The 17,556-nt window shown below is 38.9% G+C and overlaps 1 protein-coding gene across 2 annotated transcripts in view; it reads left to right on the top strand.

Annotated features, from left to right (window-relative positions):
• Positions 1 to 17,556, top strand: part of CGRRF1 (cell growth regulator with ring finger domain 1) — a 31,122-nt gene that overhangs the window by 1,069 nt on the left and 12,497 nt on the right. Inside the window, exons 2-3 of one of the 2 annotated variants that reach the window (XM_067028459.1) lie at positions 7,695 to 7,801; positions 10,851 to 10,990. In XM_067028459.1, coding sequence (XP_066884560.1) covers positions 10,927 to 10,990 — 64 coding nt within the window. In that variant the 5' untranslated portion in view covers positions 7,695 to 7,801; positions 10,851 to 10,926. The remainder of the gene's footprint in view (positions 1 to 7,694; positions 7,802 to 10,850; positions 10,991 to 17,556) is intronic. The other variant, XM_059055722.2, reaches the window with a different exon arrangement.

Here is a 17,556-nt window from a genome sequence, read left to right as displayed (position 1 = left end):
GGATTTTGAAGAATGAGTATTTTGAAAAATAAATGGAGTTAAAGGTGTATAATAGAGAATAGAAAGCATTTCAGAGAATACATGAGCAGAGGGTCAGAGAAGACATGCTAGTGAATAGAGCAGGCTGTGTAAAATGAGTTTAAAAATACCCTTTGAGGGCTTCCCTGGTGGCGCAGTGGTTGAGAATCCGCCTGCCGTTTCAGGGGACACGGGTTCGTGCCCCGGTCCGGGAGGATCCCACATGCCGCGGAGCGGCTGGGCCCGTGAGCCATGGCCTCTGAGCCTGCGCGTCTGGAGCCTGCGCTCCGCAACGGGAGAGGCCACAATAGTGAGAAGCCCGCGTACCGCAAAAAAAATAATAATAATAAAATAAAATAAAAATAAAAATACCCTTTGAGCACATATATAAAGGACACAAGCCCTGGTCAACTTCTGAAAATATGCCGTCTTTAGGAACTAAGTAAAGTTTTAATGTTTTCACACTGCTTTCCACCCTATCAGCAGTAGAGCATAAAATTCCTTGTTGGTTGGTGGGGGAAGAATAAGACCAGTTTTACACAATTTGTTATTCTTGACCCATCAGACTTTCTTGCTATTGTTCATTTCAAGAAAGTTTGTAGTTGGAGTTAGGAAGATGTTGCCTAAGTGAGAAAAGCTGTCTTAACACAGGATTTTTATTGACTATTATGTTAGTGTTATTGTCTTCAAGAGTGTAATTTTCCTCCTTTAAGGAAAATAAGTAGCTAGTTGATAATTACATTATATCCTTAAATTTTAATTTTCAATAGGCCTAATTATTTTAAAATTAATTTGCAGTTGGCCTAATTCAACTAATTAGGTATCTCAGATGTGTCCGTCTTTAGTACTGGTTAGAGGAAAATGAGTGAAGACCATATTGATAATGATGGTGGCATCTGTGGGTGAAGGGTAGTTAGGAACCTCATGTTTGTGGTGGTTAAGAGGCAGACTTTGGGGTCAGATAGACTTAGGCTCAGATCATGGCTCTGCCAAATTTGGCTTGGTTTGAAAACTTAATGATTCTCTAAACACTCCATTTAAGTATGACTTTTACAAGGGTAGAAACCCAGGTAATTGTAGAACTTTCAAAACTCTGAACTAAGCACTGCTGAGGACACAAGACCATGTAAGTGCCACGCACTTCCATCCTGATTTGTGCCTAACCAGTTATCTTGAGCTTAACCCACCCATTCTCTCCATCTGGGTTAGCTTTGCCCATCTAGATAACCTTTTTACTAGTTTACTTGCTGCCCTAAGCCACGGCTACAGATTCATTGTATAGAAACAGTGAAAACCATCTAGATCTCATCAAGTCAGCTATCTAATAGTTCTCTAGGCAGAAGGTAAACCCGTTAATCCACTGTGCTTTTTCACTATGCTTGTCTTTTTTTTTAACCTCCCCAATTATAATTTCAATTGGTCATCTGTTTTCTCTGTCATGCTTCTTACCTCGGTACTGCTCTGCATTTTTTTCCACTTTTCCCCTGTCCACTTGCACTGTGTGGGAATGGAGAAAGAACAGGAGCACCTGGTTGTTGGAATCCCAGTGGCAATAGCAGAGAATCATGCAACTGGAAGTATGGTATCTCTATTTAACTATGTGATGGTTTCTGTGAGCTCTAATAGCTCACATTTATTAAGCTCTTGCTATTTACCAGGCACTGTGCAGAAAGGAGACCAAAATGCCATATACATCCTTTAATAGTTTCAAATAATCAGTGAACCTGACTCTGCAGCTACCCTCTGCTTCCTATGGACTGCAGATTATTAAGCTGTCATCTCTAGACTTCATACCACCCTTATATACTCTGCTTTGTGAATCTGGGGCAGAACCTCTAAACCACGTTTCTTCTTTACTAGCTTGCTGCCTCAATGAGGCTTTGCCTATAGGGGAAGGGGAGTAGAAGGCTAGAGGAGGGCAAAAGGACTTGCTGCTTCCTGTTTGATTCTTGTCCTCCTCTGTCTCACCATAGTGATGGTGCCTCACCCTGGCATTAACAGTTGGTCGCAGTTTATAGTTTCCTACTCTCTTAGAACCAGCCTCATTGTACCCCCTCAAAGATTTCAATCCCTTCCTCAGATCTGAGTCCCACGTGCATGGGGGTCTTTCCTCCAAATTTCTAATCTGTAGTAATCCTCTTTGCTCTATTCCTTGTCCTAGGTGTGATAGTTGCTTCCCATTGTTACTACTTCTTTGATGCTCAGGGTCCCCTTTTTGCCTTTTCAGTTCTTCAACATCTGGTTAGCAATTTTTTTCCATTAAATTATCTGTTAAAATACTGGTGTGGTTTTGGTCTCTTGATTGGACTGATATATAAGAAATCGTTACTCAGAATGGGATCCTGGGTGGGGGGAACCTTCAAAGATGGGATTTGGGTTTGGTCATTTCTTCAGCTCCTTGCCAATGGGAAGTAAGATTCTAGTAATCCATGGCATGTGTTGGCCTCATAATTAATCAACTTACTATCACACTTTGTGTGATTGTGATTAAACGATTTCTGAAGTAAGTGCCTTGGGGGACCAAGCTCCTTAACATTTACAGAAAGGAAATGACAAGCTCATGTCTTTAAACTCTCAGATCAAGTCTTAAAGAATCAAGAGTTTTTATGGTTTCATAGCACTTTACTTCATGCCACAAAGCTAAAAATTGAACACAGTTTTATTTGTGCTGGTATTAGAATTACATAACCTTGTCAATGTCTCATTTAGGACACGGACTAGAAAAGAGTAGCGCCCTGAAACTAGGAATGGCAACATCTAAATGGACAGAGCTGAGAATCTTAAAACCCCAGTCATTCTGAGCTTTCCTTCTTGGTGGAAGCCTGCTTTCCGTGTCTGAGAAAACTAGCCTTCTCTTGCCTGAAGATCCTGTAATAACCTCTCCCAGGGCAGTTGCTTTGCAAAGGGTGTTTATACTCAAGACCTACCTCTATTACCTTTTGCCATGAGGCCCAGATCTCTTCATGTTCCTCAGGACAGGGACAAAAATCTGACCTAGTCAGAAATAGCCTAGCCTCTAAAAGAATTACAAAAGTTTACTAATTTATGTCATTGCGAATTTGGGTAGTATGTGTGAGAATGGAGTGTAAGTAGGTTAGGCCAAGGAGGATAGAATGTAACAATAGAGCGGATTACATTTATTTATCTGGGTGTATTCTCAAAATATTTCTGACTCTAAAGTATTAACTCCTGAAACTTGGACTCAGAGGTGCTCTATATTTAATAAGGTTGCACTTCCTGTTAACCGTTTGCTTCCTTTTCCTGGTCTACATTCGTGCAGCAGTGGCATCACCCTGGCAGTGACAGTTGGCCTGAGTAGCAGCATTTTATTTTAGTTTACAGTTTTTCCTCATACCTAGAAACAGCCTTATTGCACTCCTTCAGAAATATGAGCACCAGCTGGCCAGCACTCCTACTGGAAAAGTCTGGGTCCAGCTCTGGGGGATTCCTTCTCCCAGCTTCTAAACTGTAATAATCCCCACTCTTCCTTTTGTTTCCTTCGCCTTCGGAGGGATAACTGCTTCTTGCTAGGGTACCTCAGTGTCCCCTTCTTGCCTTTTCAGTCCTCCAGTACTTTAATAGTTCTTTATATTAAAATCTTTGTGTCAAAATAGCTGTCTCCTGCCAACCCTTCCCGATACACTGACCTTGACTGTTTCTCACCTTACTTGTCTAATGCAGTAGGTTGTGTGTGTGTGATGAGGTACAGATTCCTTCTTAGGGAAAGAATATAGTGTTATTTTGTATTTGCTTAGGGTACAAAATATATGACCCTTCTATTGGCAAGAAATTTCTTGGAACAATCTAGAAGAAAACACAAAGCTCTTAGAAATGGCATTTCAAACCTCAATAGGGCCTTAAGATAACTTATTCTGACCCTTCTTTTTACAATTAAAGGCACAGAATTTTAGAGATTGAGTAATTTACTCGAAGTCTGTTAGCACATCAGTTTGCGCAGAAACAACCCTCCTCCTCTACCAAGGATTCCCCCAAGAATGTTTTTTATATCCTGATCCAGTCTCAGTATCCAACTAGCCAAGTGAGGCCAACATTGGGAGACTGCTCAGGAGAGGAGCTTCCCCCAATCCCCCCCCCCCACCCAGATTAACAGCTGCCTGTGTGTTTGTTTTCTAATTGGCTTTAGAACTCAAGGCTGAAGGGGTGATAAAAGTTGTTTACTGCTGAGCTTGACACTTCAGCCTCAAAGTAAATTTTTTTCAGGAGGGACTGGGTGAGACTCCAACAAGGAAAGGAGGTCAGTTCCTGATTCAGCTGCTGGGTGGAAGTTTAGGAAGTGTGTGCAGGGTAAGACAGTGAACAAGCAATATGAAAAAGTGTGGACAGAGTTGGAAGCCCCCAGGTTACTGCTGTGCTAGAAGTTTAAGCAGTATGAACAAGTGCAACAAACACTTTAGAAATGGGAAAAAAACAGAATTATAGAAAATTCCAGGAGGATTAAGTATGAAATTTTAACAGTAAAGAGAACTGAAAATTCTCTTAATGGAAAAGGAAGAGGTGGGAGGCTGAGTTTATATAAAAGAGAAAGTAATGAATGTTAAACATTTATTTAGTTGGTATTCTATTGCTAACAGTTGCCAAAATGACTTTGAGTAGAAAAAGATTAAAATGGAATTTGATTGAAAAGAAAATTGCTCAATTTTCTATTTTACTGTTTCTTCTAATGTCATATCAGCCATGATTTGATACACAGGGCATCAGTGTCTTTATTCACGCTTTTGACTAAAAATGTGAAAATGGCCAGATGTAGGATGGTGGCCAGAAGAACATCACAGAGTCTACTTACTAACATTTTATAGAACCATTTGGCAGCGCCAATTATGGATTGCTCTTTAGACAGTCTCTAACATTTAACCTTATTCCAAATCATTTCTGCATATTGGCTTTTGAGTAATACATTATAAAGATAGAAATATTGGTCCACATCAAATACGTTTAAACTGTGAAAGTTGTGGATTTTTGTGCAAAAGAGCAAGTTCACAATGGGTCAGGTATGTGAAAAGGTTTAGGGTTATTCTAGGCTGAAAGCTCAAGGTGAGTCATCAGTGTGTCAGCTGACATGATCTTAGACTACATTAAGTGTGATGTTTAGGACAAGAGGTGTGGTCAGGCTATGATGTCACTCTGCTACACAGTGAACTCTATCCCCCTCACCCCCTGTTTTCCCTTCAAAGCATGAGGATATCAAGGGAGCAAGGCTGGCAAAGTCAAATAAGGACCCAGAGCCTTGACTGAGTGTTGGCTGCACTAGCCATGCTTGGCTGACTCCTCTAAGAAGACAAGAATACAAAAATGTCTGAGATGGTAATTCAGAAGTGTAGCAGTGTTAGGCCATAATTCACATAAGGCAGTAATGAAAAGCCAAAGAGCAAAAACATTAACCTTAAAGGAAAAGGTTAATAACTTTTGTGTTAAAATTAAGAACCCTGTTCATCAAAAGATACCATTATGGGACTTCCCTGGTAGCGCAGTGGTTAAGAATCTGCCTGCCATTGCAGGGGACACGGGTTCGAGCCCTGGTCTGGGAAGATCCCACATGCCTCGGAGCAACTAAGCCCATGTGCCACAACTACTGAGCCTATGCTCTAGAGCCTGCAAGCCACAACTACTAAGCCCTCGTGCCACAACTACTGAAGCCCGTGTGCCTAGAGCCCATGCTCCGAAACAAAGAGAAGCCACTGCAATGAGAAGCCCACGCACTGCAGCGAAGACCCAACATAGCCAAAAATAAATCACACACAAAAAAAGCATTCTCCATTTATGTAAAAAACAAACAAACAAAAACATACTATTATGTACGTGAAAAGGCAAGGTGTAGAAGAGCCGAACATATATCCAATAAAGGGCTTGTATTCAGAACATATAAAGAATTTTCTATAAATAAGAAAAATAGACCAGTAGAAAAACAGGGAAGGGATTTCAAAGGGCTTTCACAAAAGAGGATATCCAAGTAGCAATAAACATAAAAAGTGCTCAACCTCATTAGTATTCAGGAAAGTAGAAATTAGAACCATAATGCAGTGCCACCACACACCTACCAGGATGGTTAATAGTGTTTTGACAAGGATATGGAGCAAGGGGAACCCTCATTCATTGCTGGTGGAGTGTAAATTGATAACTACCACGTAGAGCAGTTGTTAAGATTATCCACCAAAGTTGAAGAAGCACAGACCTTATGGCCGAGAAATTCCATTCCTAACAGAAATGCATGTACATGTATGTGCGTTGAGAGCCTCTTATGAAAATGTCCATATAAGCATTATTCATAATGGCCGAGTTGTGAGGACAACTTAAATGTCCATGAAGAGTAGAATGAGTAAGCAGATTATGGCACGTTTGTACAATAGAATACTATACAGCCACAAAAATTCTCTAAGTATAGACACAAGAATGACTTCAACATAATGTGATAAAATAGGAAATAAAAGTATACACAGCATGCTTCCACTTATATGAAAGTTCAAAAGCAGGTAAACTAAATTATAGTAATTGAAATCAAGATAGAGAAGGAAGGGGTAGTACGTGGGAGGTGACACAAGGAGACTTTCTGAGGGTATTATTTTGGTTCTTAACCTGAATAACAATTATTTTGTTATTCAGAAAAGTACTTTGTGTACTTTTTTATATGTATGTTATCCGTCACAGTAAAAAGGTTATATAATATAAAAAGGCCAAAGATTGAGCAAGATTCATAACAACAACTTTCAAAGATGTTAAATCAAGGACCTTAGGATATTAGAAAATGTAGACCCAAGATTAAGCATGAGGCAGAGAAATTAAAAATCAAGAGAGAGGAATTTCTTTTAATAATAGATGTGCTTTGCCAACTGTTGATGTGATGCTGGGCCAAGCAGTGTTGGATAAGCATGCTTAAAGAGAAGCAGCACTTCACATGTCAAATTATTTGTTTCACTCTGAGGTGTATCCAAAGCCACAGAGCAGGTATGATATATCCTCCTACAATATTGATTTTATGTAAGGATTTGGAAAAATAATATTTTTATATTAAAACCAAATATATTATGGAGTATAAAAAGCATTTTACAAAGGAATTTTATGCTCACAATGAGCTGCTTCCAGATATTTCCTCAAAGCCTTGCCTTTTGTGGTTTCTGGCTTGTATTCTGTGGTATTGTGGTAGCCTATTGTGGTATTCTGGCTCGTACCTTAAAGCAGCAGTCCCCAACCATTTTGGCACCAGGGACGGGTTTTGTGGAAGACAATTTTTCCACGGAAGCGGGGGTGTGGGGGGATGGCTCAGGCGATAATGTGAGCGATGGGGAGTGGCAGATGAAGTTTCTTTCACTCACCTGCCGCTCACCTCCCGCTGTGCGGCCCAGTTCCTAACAGGCCTCTGACCGGTACCAGGAGTTGGGGACCCCTGCCTTAAAGGATTCTTTAATTGAAATTTTTAGGTACAACATTATGAAGTACCTGAAATACAGTACTTGAACCTACAGTAGAAATGAACACCATGAGATCTAACTTGTAGCTTTTACTGCCGGTACTGTGGGTATAAAGAGTAAGGCAATATGGGTAAAGAAAGAAAAGGGTGGGGCGAGGTAAGGAGAATTAAATAATGAGGAAAGGGCCAGGGAATATAATGAGGAGTATGCATAGAGTGGTGTTTTTTTCTTTGCTTTTTTTTTCACTCCAAGGGACGAAGGAAAGAAAGGAAAGGTGTTATGGCTGTAACAGGAAGGTTATATCTGTGTCCCACCACTCCGTATGCCTGACTTGACCTCTAAAGGGCACTGGGACAATGGTGAGCAGCGGAGACAAAAGCTGTGGGGTAATTGATTCTGAGAATCAAAGAGGATAAGTTACTAGATTTGTGTTTTCTCTCTTCCAACCCCTAAGTCCACTCCATCATCATTATCATTATAAGCACTTACATAGTACCAAGCCCTGTTATAGACATTTACAGGTGGGTAAACAGTTACATAGAGGTTGAGTGATTGCTTAAGGATACATGGCTATTAAGTATCTTGTTTCTGACTTTAGGAAGAAAGCAGTTTTTAATTAAGTATGATGTTAGCTATACTTTTTTTAAAAAATGCCTCCCTTTATCAGGTTGAGTAAGTTCTTTTTTTACATTCCTAGTTTTCCAACAGTTTTTATCAGGACTAGACATTGGATTTTAGCAAGCAGTTTTTCTGCATGTATTGAGAAGATTGTATGGTTTTTCTTTTTCAGTTTGTTAATATGGTGAATTACATTACATTTTTAATGTAATGTTAAGCCATCCTTGCATTCCCGAGATAAACTTTGCTGGGTCTTGACATATTTTTATATACTGTTAGATTTAATTTGCCAAAATTTTGTTAAGAATTTTTACATTTATGTTCTTGAGTGGTATTGTAATTTTCTTGTATTGTCTCTTCCCCTCTGCTGCAGACTTAAGTCACATGTATGTTAGACTGCTTGAACTTGTCCCTCAGCTCACTGATGTTTTGTTTTTTTGTGCAGCCTTTTTTTCCTTTGTGTTTCATATTGGATACTTTCTGCTGCTATGTCTTCAAATCTACTAATCTTTTGTTCTGTAATATCTAACCTGCTGCTAATCCCATCCAGTGTACTTTTCACCCAAAACATTGTATTTAACATCTTCAGAAGTGGATTGGGGTCTTTTTTATATGATCCATGTCTCTATATTATATGCTTGATCTTTACTTATTTTCTTGACATATGGCATATAGTTATAAAAATTATTTTGATATCCTTATCTACTAATTCTAGTATCTGTACCATTTCTCTGCTCTTGGGGTTATATTTTCCTGCTTCTTTGCATGCCTGTTAATTTTTTATCGGATGCTAAACATTGTGAATTTTACCTTATTGGGTGCTGGATGTTTTTGTATTCATACAAATATTCCTGAACTTTGTTTTGGGATTCAGTTAACTTACCTGGAATGCTTTGATCTGTTAGAAGCTTGCTTTTCAGCTTTTTAAAGCAGGAACAGAACAGCCTTATCCAACTGTTCTATAAAATTAAAATCATTTACAGTGAAATTGTATGTCATTTGTTAATTTTATTGGCTTTCTCTTGGCATTAGATTTATTCATGTGTTTTGAAATTTTAGTTTGCAACTTAAATTTTAGTGGAAGTCCCCTGCCCCCCTCCTTTGTCCTCATCCTTGCTGTTTAACCAGATTTCTAGACCCCCTCATCAGGGAGTAGGTCTTATAATGAAAGTTCTGTCCCATATTGATATAAGCCTAATAACCCAGCTCCTGGATTCAAGTTGTGAACCTGGCTCTGGCCCTTGTCTTGAGTGGACAACCTGTAAGGCCTCTTACCGTGTGAAGGCTTAGTTGCCACTGCCTCCTGCCAGGCTCAGAACCCATCAAACCATGGCATCAGCCTTACTCATTACTTTGTATTTCTTTTCCTTTTCAGATCCATAAAGATTTGTCTTTTAACCCAGTTGTCTCTTTTTTATTACAATTTATTATTAAAATTTTCAAACATACAGAAAACTTAAAAGAATTACATAGTGAACATACATATGCCCATCACTTAAGTTCTACAATCAACATTTCACTATAATGTCTTTATTACATATCTGTCCATCCATTCCTCTATCTACCCATCAGTCCATGTTAATTTCTTTATTACTTCGAAGTAAGTTATACTCTTCATCCATAAGTACTAAAGCATTGCATATTTTTAGCTAGAGTTGAATATTTGTTTTTCTTTGTAGTTATTGTTTTTTCTTTTGAAGTAAGATTTATATACAGTGAAATGTACAAATCTTAAGTGTTACCAACATATACACCTCAAACCTCAGTCAAGGTAAGAACATAACCATCACCAGAGAAAGTTTCTTTATGCCCTTTCCCAGTCAGTCCATACTCCTGCATCCCTAGAAGAACCATTTTTCTGTATTTTATTTCTACCATAAATTAGTTTTGCTTGCTCTAGAATTTCCTGTTGTGGAGTCATAGAGCATGTACTCTTTTATGTAAGGCTTCTTTTGCACAGTATGTTGTTTTTGAGATTTAGCCATGTGGTTGTGGTAGTAATTTACTCCTTCTCATTGCTGAGCAGTACTATTGCTTTGTTTAAACACACCTGCTGTTTGTTTACTTATTTCAGTGCGGTTCTTCTGATTTCTTTTTTTATTTTTTTTCATCTATCACTGCTAAGTGTGTGGAGAGAAGACAGTGCATTAAAGTATGAATCTAACTGTGCTATCTTAACCTAAAGTCCCCTGGTTTAACTAACGTGTTTTCATTTTAAGTTGTTTTGTTTAAACTGAGTAAACTCAGCTGCTTTCTACTTTTATAAGGAATTGAGTTTTATCGCTTCCATTTTCCCTCTAAGTCTGTTCATTATCACATTTTTACATGAAATTTAAAAGTAGAGAATATGTTATATTAATGAAGGGCTATATTTGGTGTTTAAAAGTTCTCTTGTCCCATAAATAATATCAAATAGTCTGCACATTAAATATGTATTTGCTTTTCATTTCATTTAAAAAATTCAATAATTCTATCTTTTTGCTACTGTATTAGGTTCATTTTATCTATAATTATGGCACTCTTTTGTAATCAACAATAATTAACAGTAGAACTCTGTTTTTAAGAGTATGTTGATTCAGCCAGCCAAACAATATATTGCAATTCTATGGGACCTCTAATATCTCTTAATCTTGGATTAATTCTGCAATATAATGTAAAATTTCGAGTAACTGAATTTATTTTTCTGATACTTATGTTAAGAGGAATAACTAATAAAGCACAAGATTCTTTACATATAAAGTTTCAATATTTATTAAAATTATGTCTTATTTTATTTTTACCTTTCTTCAGGTTTGGTTGGGATGTTCCAGTAATTCTGAGAAATTCGGAAGAGACCCAGTTCAACACAAGAGTTTTCAAAAAGCAAATGAGACAAGTAAAGAATCCTTTTGGCTTAGAGATCACCAATCCATCTTCAGCTTCAATTACAAGTTGGTGGCTATTTTCCAAAGATTTTTCTCTCTTTCTGTAGCCCTTTAATTAGCCCTTTAATTTTCTTTCTCTTCCTCAGACTTAACAAACATTTATTGAGCCCCTATTCTGTTCCAGGAGCTATGCTACATACCAGAGATACAAAGACTGATAATTCACAAACCTTGCTCCTAAGGAGCTTATCAACTAGTAAATAGAGGCATTTGTATGAGAAAAATAAAGTATCACAGGTGTTAATAAGAGAAGTCTATTAGGACACTGTGCCATTTTCATTGTTCTTCAGTGCAGTGAGAAAAGTAAGGCAGTGTAGTATAAGTATAGCTAATGTAAGGTTGCTACCCTTCTGAAGAACAGCTATCTTTTCATCTGAAATTATGGTATTTTGGTATTAAATGGTAATAATAAATAGTGGTTGTTTATTTCTGTACTTGGGGAAATAAATTGTCTGCAAGATTATCTAGGAATCACTGGAGTAATAGAAAGAAGGAAAAGGGTTAAGTTTGGGGAAGCATACACAGGAAAAGCTTCGTAAAGAAGAGTGTGCTGTGTGTGTGTGTCTCTCTCTTATCCCCCCCCCCTTTTTTTTGGTGAGTAGAGTTTTGAGATAAGTAGGTGTTTATCTTTTGGGATTGGGAGAAATTCTAGGTAGAGAGAGAAGCATGAGCACAGCAATGAGATATAAACAGAATAATACATTAGAGAAACAATAAGTAGCTTGTTATGTATAAAACATAGGGTGGGACAGGTAAGAGAGAAGAGTCAAGGAAAATTCAAGTTCTTTGCGTGGGTCCTCCATAGACAGATCCTATTGCCAAGGTAAGGAGTGCAGGAGGAACAACAGGTTTTGGAAGAAAGGTAATGAATTCAGTTTTGAAATTGTGGACTTTGAAATGCTTCTGTGACAGTTAAGTAGAGATATAGAGTAGGCAGTTCTCCACACAGTTCTGTAGCTCTACAAGGATTTCTGGGCTAAGACCCTATCATTTTTCACACTTGCTCACATTTCTGGTACCTTCTAAACAAACAACCCCAAACTTCTTCAACTTGTCATCTTATTCTAGCCACTGTCCTCCTTCTCTTCCTCCCTTTGCAGCCAGGCTTCCTAAAAGTGGTTTGCGTTTGCCTTCTCCTCTTAGCTCGTTCCCTTTTACGCCTCAGATGATTGCAGTCTGATTTTTGCCTGTATCCCTGTACTGAGATAGCCTTCTCCAAGGTCACTAATTACCGCTTCAACCCCCACCTCTGGTCCCCCCCAGTCGTAAAATCCAGGGGACGTATTTCCGGCCTGAGTTAGTGCTCTTTCTGCAGTGTTTAGCAGAGTTGGCTGGGCCTTCCTTCTTGACATCCTCTCCCTTGGCCCCTGTGACCTTCTTGTCTAGTCATCTTCCAGCCTTCAACTTCTAAAATCAGTTGTCATCAGTGTACATAGTCAACAGGGATTATCAACCTTAAGTAAATCTTTTTTTAAAAGTAATTAATTAATTAATTAATTTGTTTTTTATTTTTGGCTGCATTGAGTCTTCATTGCTGTGAGGGGGCTTTCTCTAGTTGCAGTGAGCAGGGGCTACTCTTCGTTGTGGTGCGCGGGCTTCTCATTGCTGTGGCTTCTCTTGCTGTGGAGCACGGGCTCTAGGCACGCAGGCTTCAGAGTTGTGGCATGCGGGCTTAGTAGTTGTGGCTCGCGGACTCTAGAGCTCAGGCTCAGTAGTTGTGGCACACGGGCTTAGTTGCTCCGCAGCATACGGGATCTTCCCAGACCAGGGCTTGAACCCGTGTCCCCTGCATTGGCAGGCGGATTCTTAACCACTGTGCCATCAGGGAAGTCCAACCTTAAGTAAATCTTGATTTACGTTGAAAAAGTACAAAATTTCTTTTTCTTATTCCTATAAATATTGTATGATTACCCTATGACTTAAAGGGAACTAAGGACCTCTTTTCCCCCTCATGGTGGATAAGGGGTTCATTCTGACATTTTGCACTTAGGAATAACAAATTTCAAGATAGGACAGAGAAAACTAACTTGTTTAGAAAACATGCCTGACTAAGATGTGCAGAACTGTGGTGGCTTTCTGATCGCTAACCTCTATGGACACGTACTTAGACCTGCTATAATGTCACATCTGGCTCTTGAGCAGGACTGCCAATAAAAAAAAATCCACCAGCACAAAGCTGTCCTTCCTGCAGCACAGTTCCACAAGCCTGGAAACACTGAAAAAGAAGAACTGTTACATCGTGAGCAAACAAATACAGGACACTTGTGAGCTAGAATGTGTGAGGAAATCCATCAGTCTGTCTTTCATGCAGAAAGTCTCAAATAGAGCCCACCCTGTAAATGTTAGAAGCAAATGAGAAGATACCCAGTAAGTAGAAGACCTCTCTGCTATGTCCAACACACTAGATGCTAACAGTAGCATTACTAAAGTACGTGAAAAATATTTTAAGTGTGAAGACTTGTAGCATGCTTATTGATGTATTTTAATTTTTCAAATACTAATGCATATCATTCTTTTTAAAAAAATTTGTTTTATTTATTTTTGGCTGCATTGGGTCTTCGTTGCTGTGCGCAGGCTTTCTCTCATTGCAGCGAGTGGGGGCTACTCTTTGTGGTGACACGCAGGCTTCTCGTTGTGTTGGCTTCTCTTGTTGTGGAGCACGGGCTCTAAGCGTGAGGGCTTCAGTAGTTGCAGCACGTGGGCTCAGTAGTTGTGGCTTGTGGCTTAGTTGCTCCGCGGCATGTGGGATCTTCCCAGAACAGGGATTGAACCCGTGTCCCCTGCATTGGCAGGTGGATTCTTAACCACTGCACCACCATGGAAGTCCCTCTTTTTTAAATTGAAGTATAGTTGATTTACCATGTTGTATTAATTACTGCTGTACAGCAAGGTGATTCAGTTATACATATATATACATTTTTTAAAATATTTTTTTCCATTATGGTTTATCATAAGATATTGAATATAGTTCTCTGTGCTACACAGTAGGTTTATCCATTCTATGTATAAAAGCTTACATCTGCTAACTGCAACCTCCCACTCCATCCCTCCCCCAACCCCTTCCCCCTTGGCAATCACCAGTCTGTTCTCTATGTCCATGATTCTGTTTCATAGATAGGTTCATTTGTGTGTCGTATTTTAGATTCCACATATATGTGATATCATATGGTATTTGTCTTTCTTTTTTTAAAATAAATTTATTTATTTATTTTTGGCTGTGTTGGGTCTTTGTTGCTGTACGAGGGCTTTCTCCAGTTGCGGTGAGCGGGGGCCACTCTTCATTGTGGTGCGCAGGCCTTTCACTATCGTGGCCTCTCTTGTTGCGGAGCGCAGGCTCAGTAGTTGTGGCTCACGGGCTTAGTTGCTCCGTGGCATGTGGGATCTTCCCAGACCAGGGCTCGAACCCGTGTCCCCTGCATTGGCAGGCAGATTCCCAACCACTGCGCCACCAGGGAAGCCCAGTATTTGTCTTTCTGTTTCTGACTTACTTCACTTAGTATCGTAATCTCTAGATCCATCCATGTTGCTGCAAATGGCATTATTTTGTTCTTTTTTATGGCTGAGTAGTATTCCGTCATATATATGTACATCTTCTTCATCCATTCATCTGTTGATGGACATTTAGGTTGTTTCCATGTCTTAGCTATTGTGAATAGTGCTGCTGTGAACATAAGGTTGCATGTATCTTTTTGAGTTATAGGTTTGTCTGGATATATGCCCAGAAGAGGGATTGCTGGATCATATGGTAATTCTGTTTTTAGTTTTCTGAGGAACCTCCATGCTGTTTTCCATGGTGCTTGCAGCAACTTACATTCCCACCAACAGTGTAAGAGGGTTCCCTTTTCTTCACACCCTCTCTAGCATTTGTTATTTGTAGACTTTTTAATGATGCCCATTCTGACTGGTGTGAGGTGGTACCTCACTGTAGTTTTGCAATGCATGTCATTCTTTATCTATCTTCTGTGGGGAAATAAGAAGAACGTTTTGCTGGGAATTGTACTCAGTAGAATAAAATTCATTTGTTTAAACTGTGGAATGGCAGATGTCATTAAAGGTGTCTAACCAAAACATTGAAATAATATTCTGAGCAATAATTGTGAGATTGTAAAAGGTTATTTCATTTGATGTGTAGATAGGTAGATTAAAAATGCAAGTCTTTATTTTCACTGCTGTACCTAAGATGCCTGGCACATAGAAGAGTAAGGATGAACATCTGGAGACCTGATTTACTTGAAAATAAAGCAGAGAATCAGTTTTAATCTTAGTTGTTTATAGCTCTGTTTACTAGGAGTGGGTTGTTGGGATTACCTTGTTGTTATTTAATGTATGTGGGTTTATGATGCTTCCATGTCCCCAGGGTAGAACTTTAATGACATTAAAAGTAAGTACTCAGGGACTTCCCTGTTGGCTCAGTGGTTAAGAGTCCACCTGCTGTTAGCCTGACGCTTGGTATTTTTCTTTGTCTATAATTGAGTAATTAAGAGGCTGAGAAGCTGAGCAGAAAACCGTAGCTGAGAAGTTGAGAAGTTAAACAGAGCTTTTGAAATTTCTTAGGACAGGTGGAACCAAAATACTGAGTCCCATTCTTCCAAAGAATAGAGAATTTGACAAGTATCAGATGATTTTTATTAGGGATTTCTGAAGAACTATTACTTCAGGAATAATGATAAAAAAGAGCATTACACACACACACACACACACACACACACACACACACACACACACACACACACACACACACACACACACCATTAGTTCCAGAAGGAAAGCTGAGAGAGAATGTTGTAATACTTTAAAATACAGTAACCAAGAATTTTCCAAAACAGATAAAGGATCTGATGCCACAGATTCAAGAAACACTACAAACCCCAAGTATAATAAATACAAAGAAAATCATTATAAGCACATCATAATAAAACTGCTGAAAAACAAAAACAAAACAACAAAAAGAAAAAAAAAGAATCTGCCTGCCAATGCAGGGGACACGGGTTCGAGCCCTGGTCTGGGAAGATATAACATGGCGTGGAGCAGCTAAGCCTGTGCGCCACAACTACTGAGCCTGTGCTCTAGAGCCCACGAGCCACAACTACGAATCCCATGTGCCACAACTACTGAAGCCTGTGTGCCTAGAGCCCGTGCTCTGCAACAAGATAAGCCACTGCAGTGAGAAGCCCGCGCACCACAATGAAGACTAGCCCCCGCTCACCGCAACTAGATAAAGCCTGTGCACAGCAACAGATACCCCACACAGGCAAATAAATTAATTAAATAAATAAATTTATTTTTTTTTTTTAAAAGTAAGTACTCAGGATATATTAGTTGAGTTGAATTGACTTAAAGGGAACTAAGGACCTTTTTTTCCCCCAGTGATGGATAAGGGGTTCATTCTGACATTTTGCACTTAGGAAGAACAAATTTCAAGATAAGACAGAGAAAACTAACTTGTTTAGAAAACATTCCTGATTAAAATGTGCAGAACCGTGGTGGTTCAGGAATTCTGCTGTCCTTTTGTAAACAGCTGCCTTGTGCAAGATGACACACACAGCATATTTGGAGGAATTTGTGAACCTCTCTTCCCTACAACCTAAAATTTTCAGCTCCCAGTACCCCCTCCAGTTTTATTATCCTCATGCATGATCTCCTTGTATATAGTTCTTCTTTCTCAGCGCTTCTTCTTCAGGGTTTGTGGCTTTTCTGCCCTAGGGTTTCTCCTTTTTTAATGGCTCAACGCTCAACTCATTTGACTGTAGTCCTTTTTTTTTTTTCCAGTTTTTTGCAAGGCTATCTCTTGTGCAGTGCTTTACTTGGCTGTTACAGCTAGGCACGTAAGGGCAGGTTGATAGAAAACACATCCATGCTGCCTCGCTTAATTTGGCTTCTGAATTTTCTGGTTTATGGCTGTGTCCCAGTTTTGTTAATGATCTGTTATTGATCTGTTAGATCAATAGATCTAAGATGCCATTGTGTTCACACTGAATTATAGAAGATTAAGAAAATGTAAGAATGGCAATTCTATTTGCAAAGAAGTGGGAAGAACTAAAGGGAGACATTCTCTTGTCAGTCTATTAATGGAAAAGTTTATGAAAGATTGTAGGGAGTAGAATTTTATAGATTCTATAGTTCTTTTGTTAACTTATTAATTTCAGAGACATATTATGTTAAGGTATGAGTAATATCCAGTGGTGAGTAGACTCTGACACTCCCTGTTGTAGTCAGATGTACAAAGTGTACACAAGTCTTGTATGCAGCTCTGAATCCCTGGAACTCTGATTCTTTTTACAAAGCAAACACACTGGGTAGGTTTCTATGTTCTGTAAGTTGAGTTTTTTTATTTTTTTTTAACGTTTATCCTTCCATTGTTCTTTTTTTAGTGTAAGTAAACCCATATATATAGATATTCTCTCCTGTGGGATAAGCAGTAACATACTCTATATACTTCCCTCCACCTTGCTTTTTTCATTTAACAATATATTCTGAAGATTGTTCCACGATAGTGCATGCAGATGTTTTGATATGGCTCAATTCTTTTTTTAAGAGTCACAGTTCTTTATTATAAAGTATTCCAGAATGGC

This window comes from Kogia breviceps, chromosome 3 (assembly GCF_026419965.1).
Source record: "Kogia breviceps isolate mKogBre1 chromosome 3, mKogBre1 haplotype 1, whole genome shotgun sequence".
Lineage (NCBI taxonomy): Eukaryota > Metazoa > Chordata > Mammalia > Artiodactyla > Physeteridae > Kogia > Kogia breviceps.
Note: the sequence above shows the minus strand (reverse complement) of the source record. Positions and strands in the feature narration are given on the sequence as shown.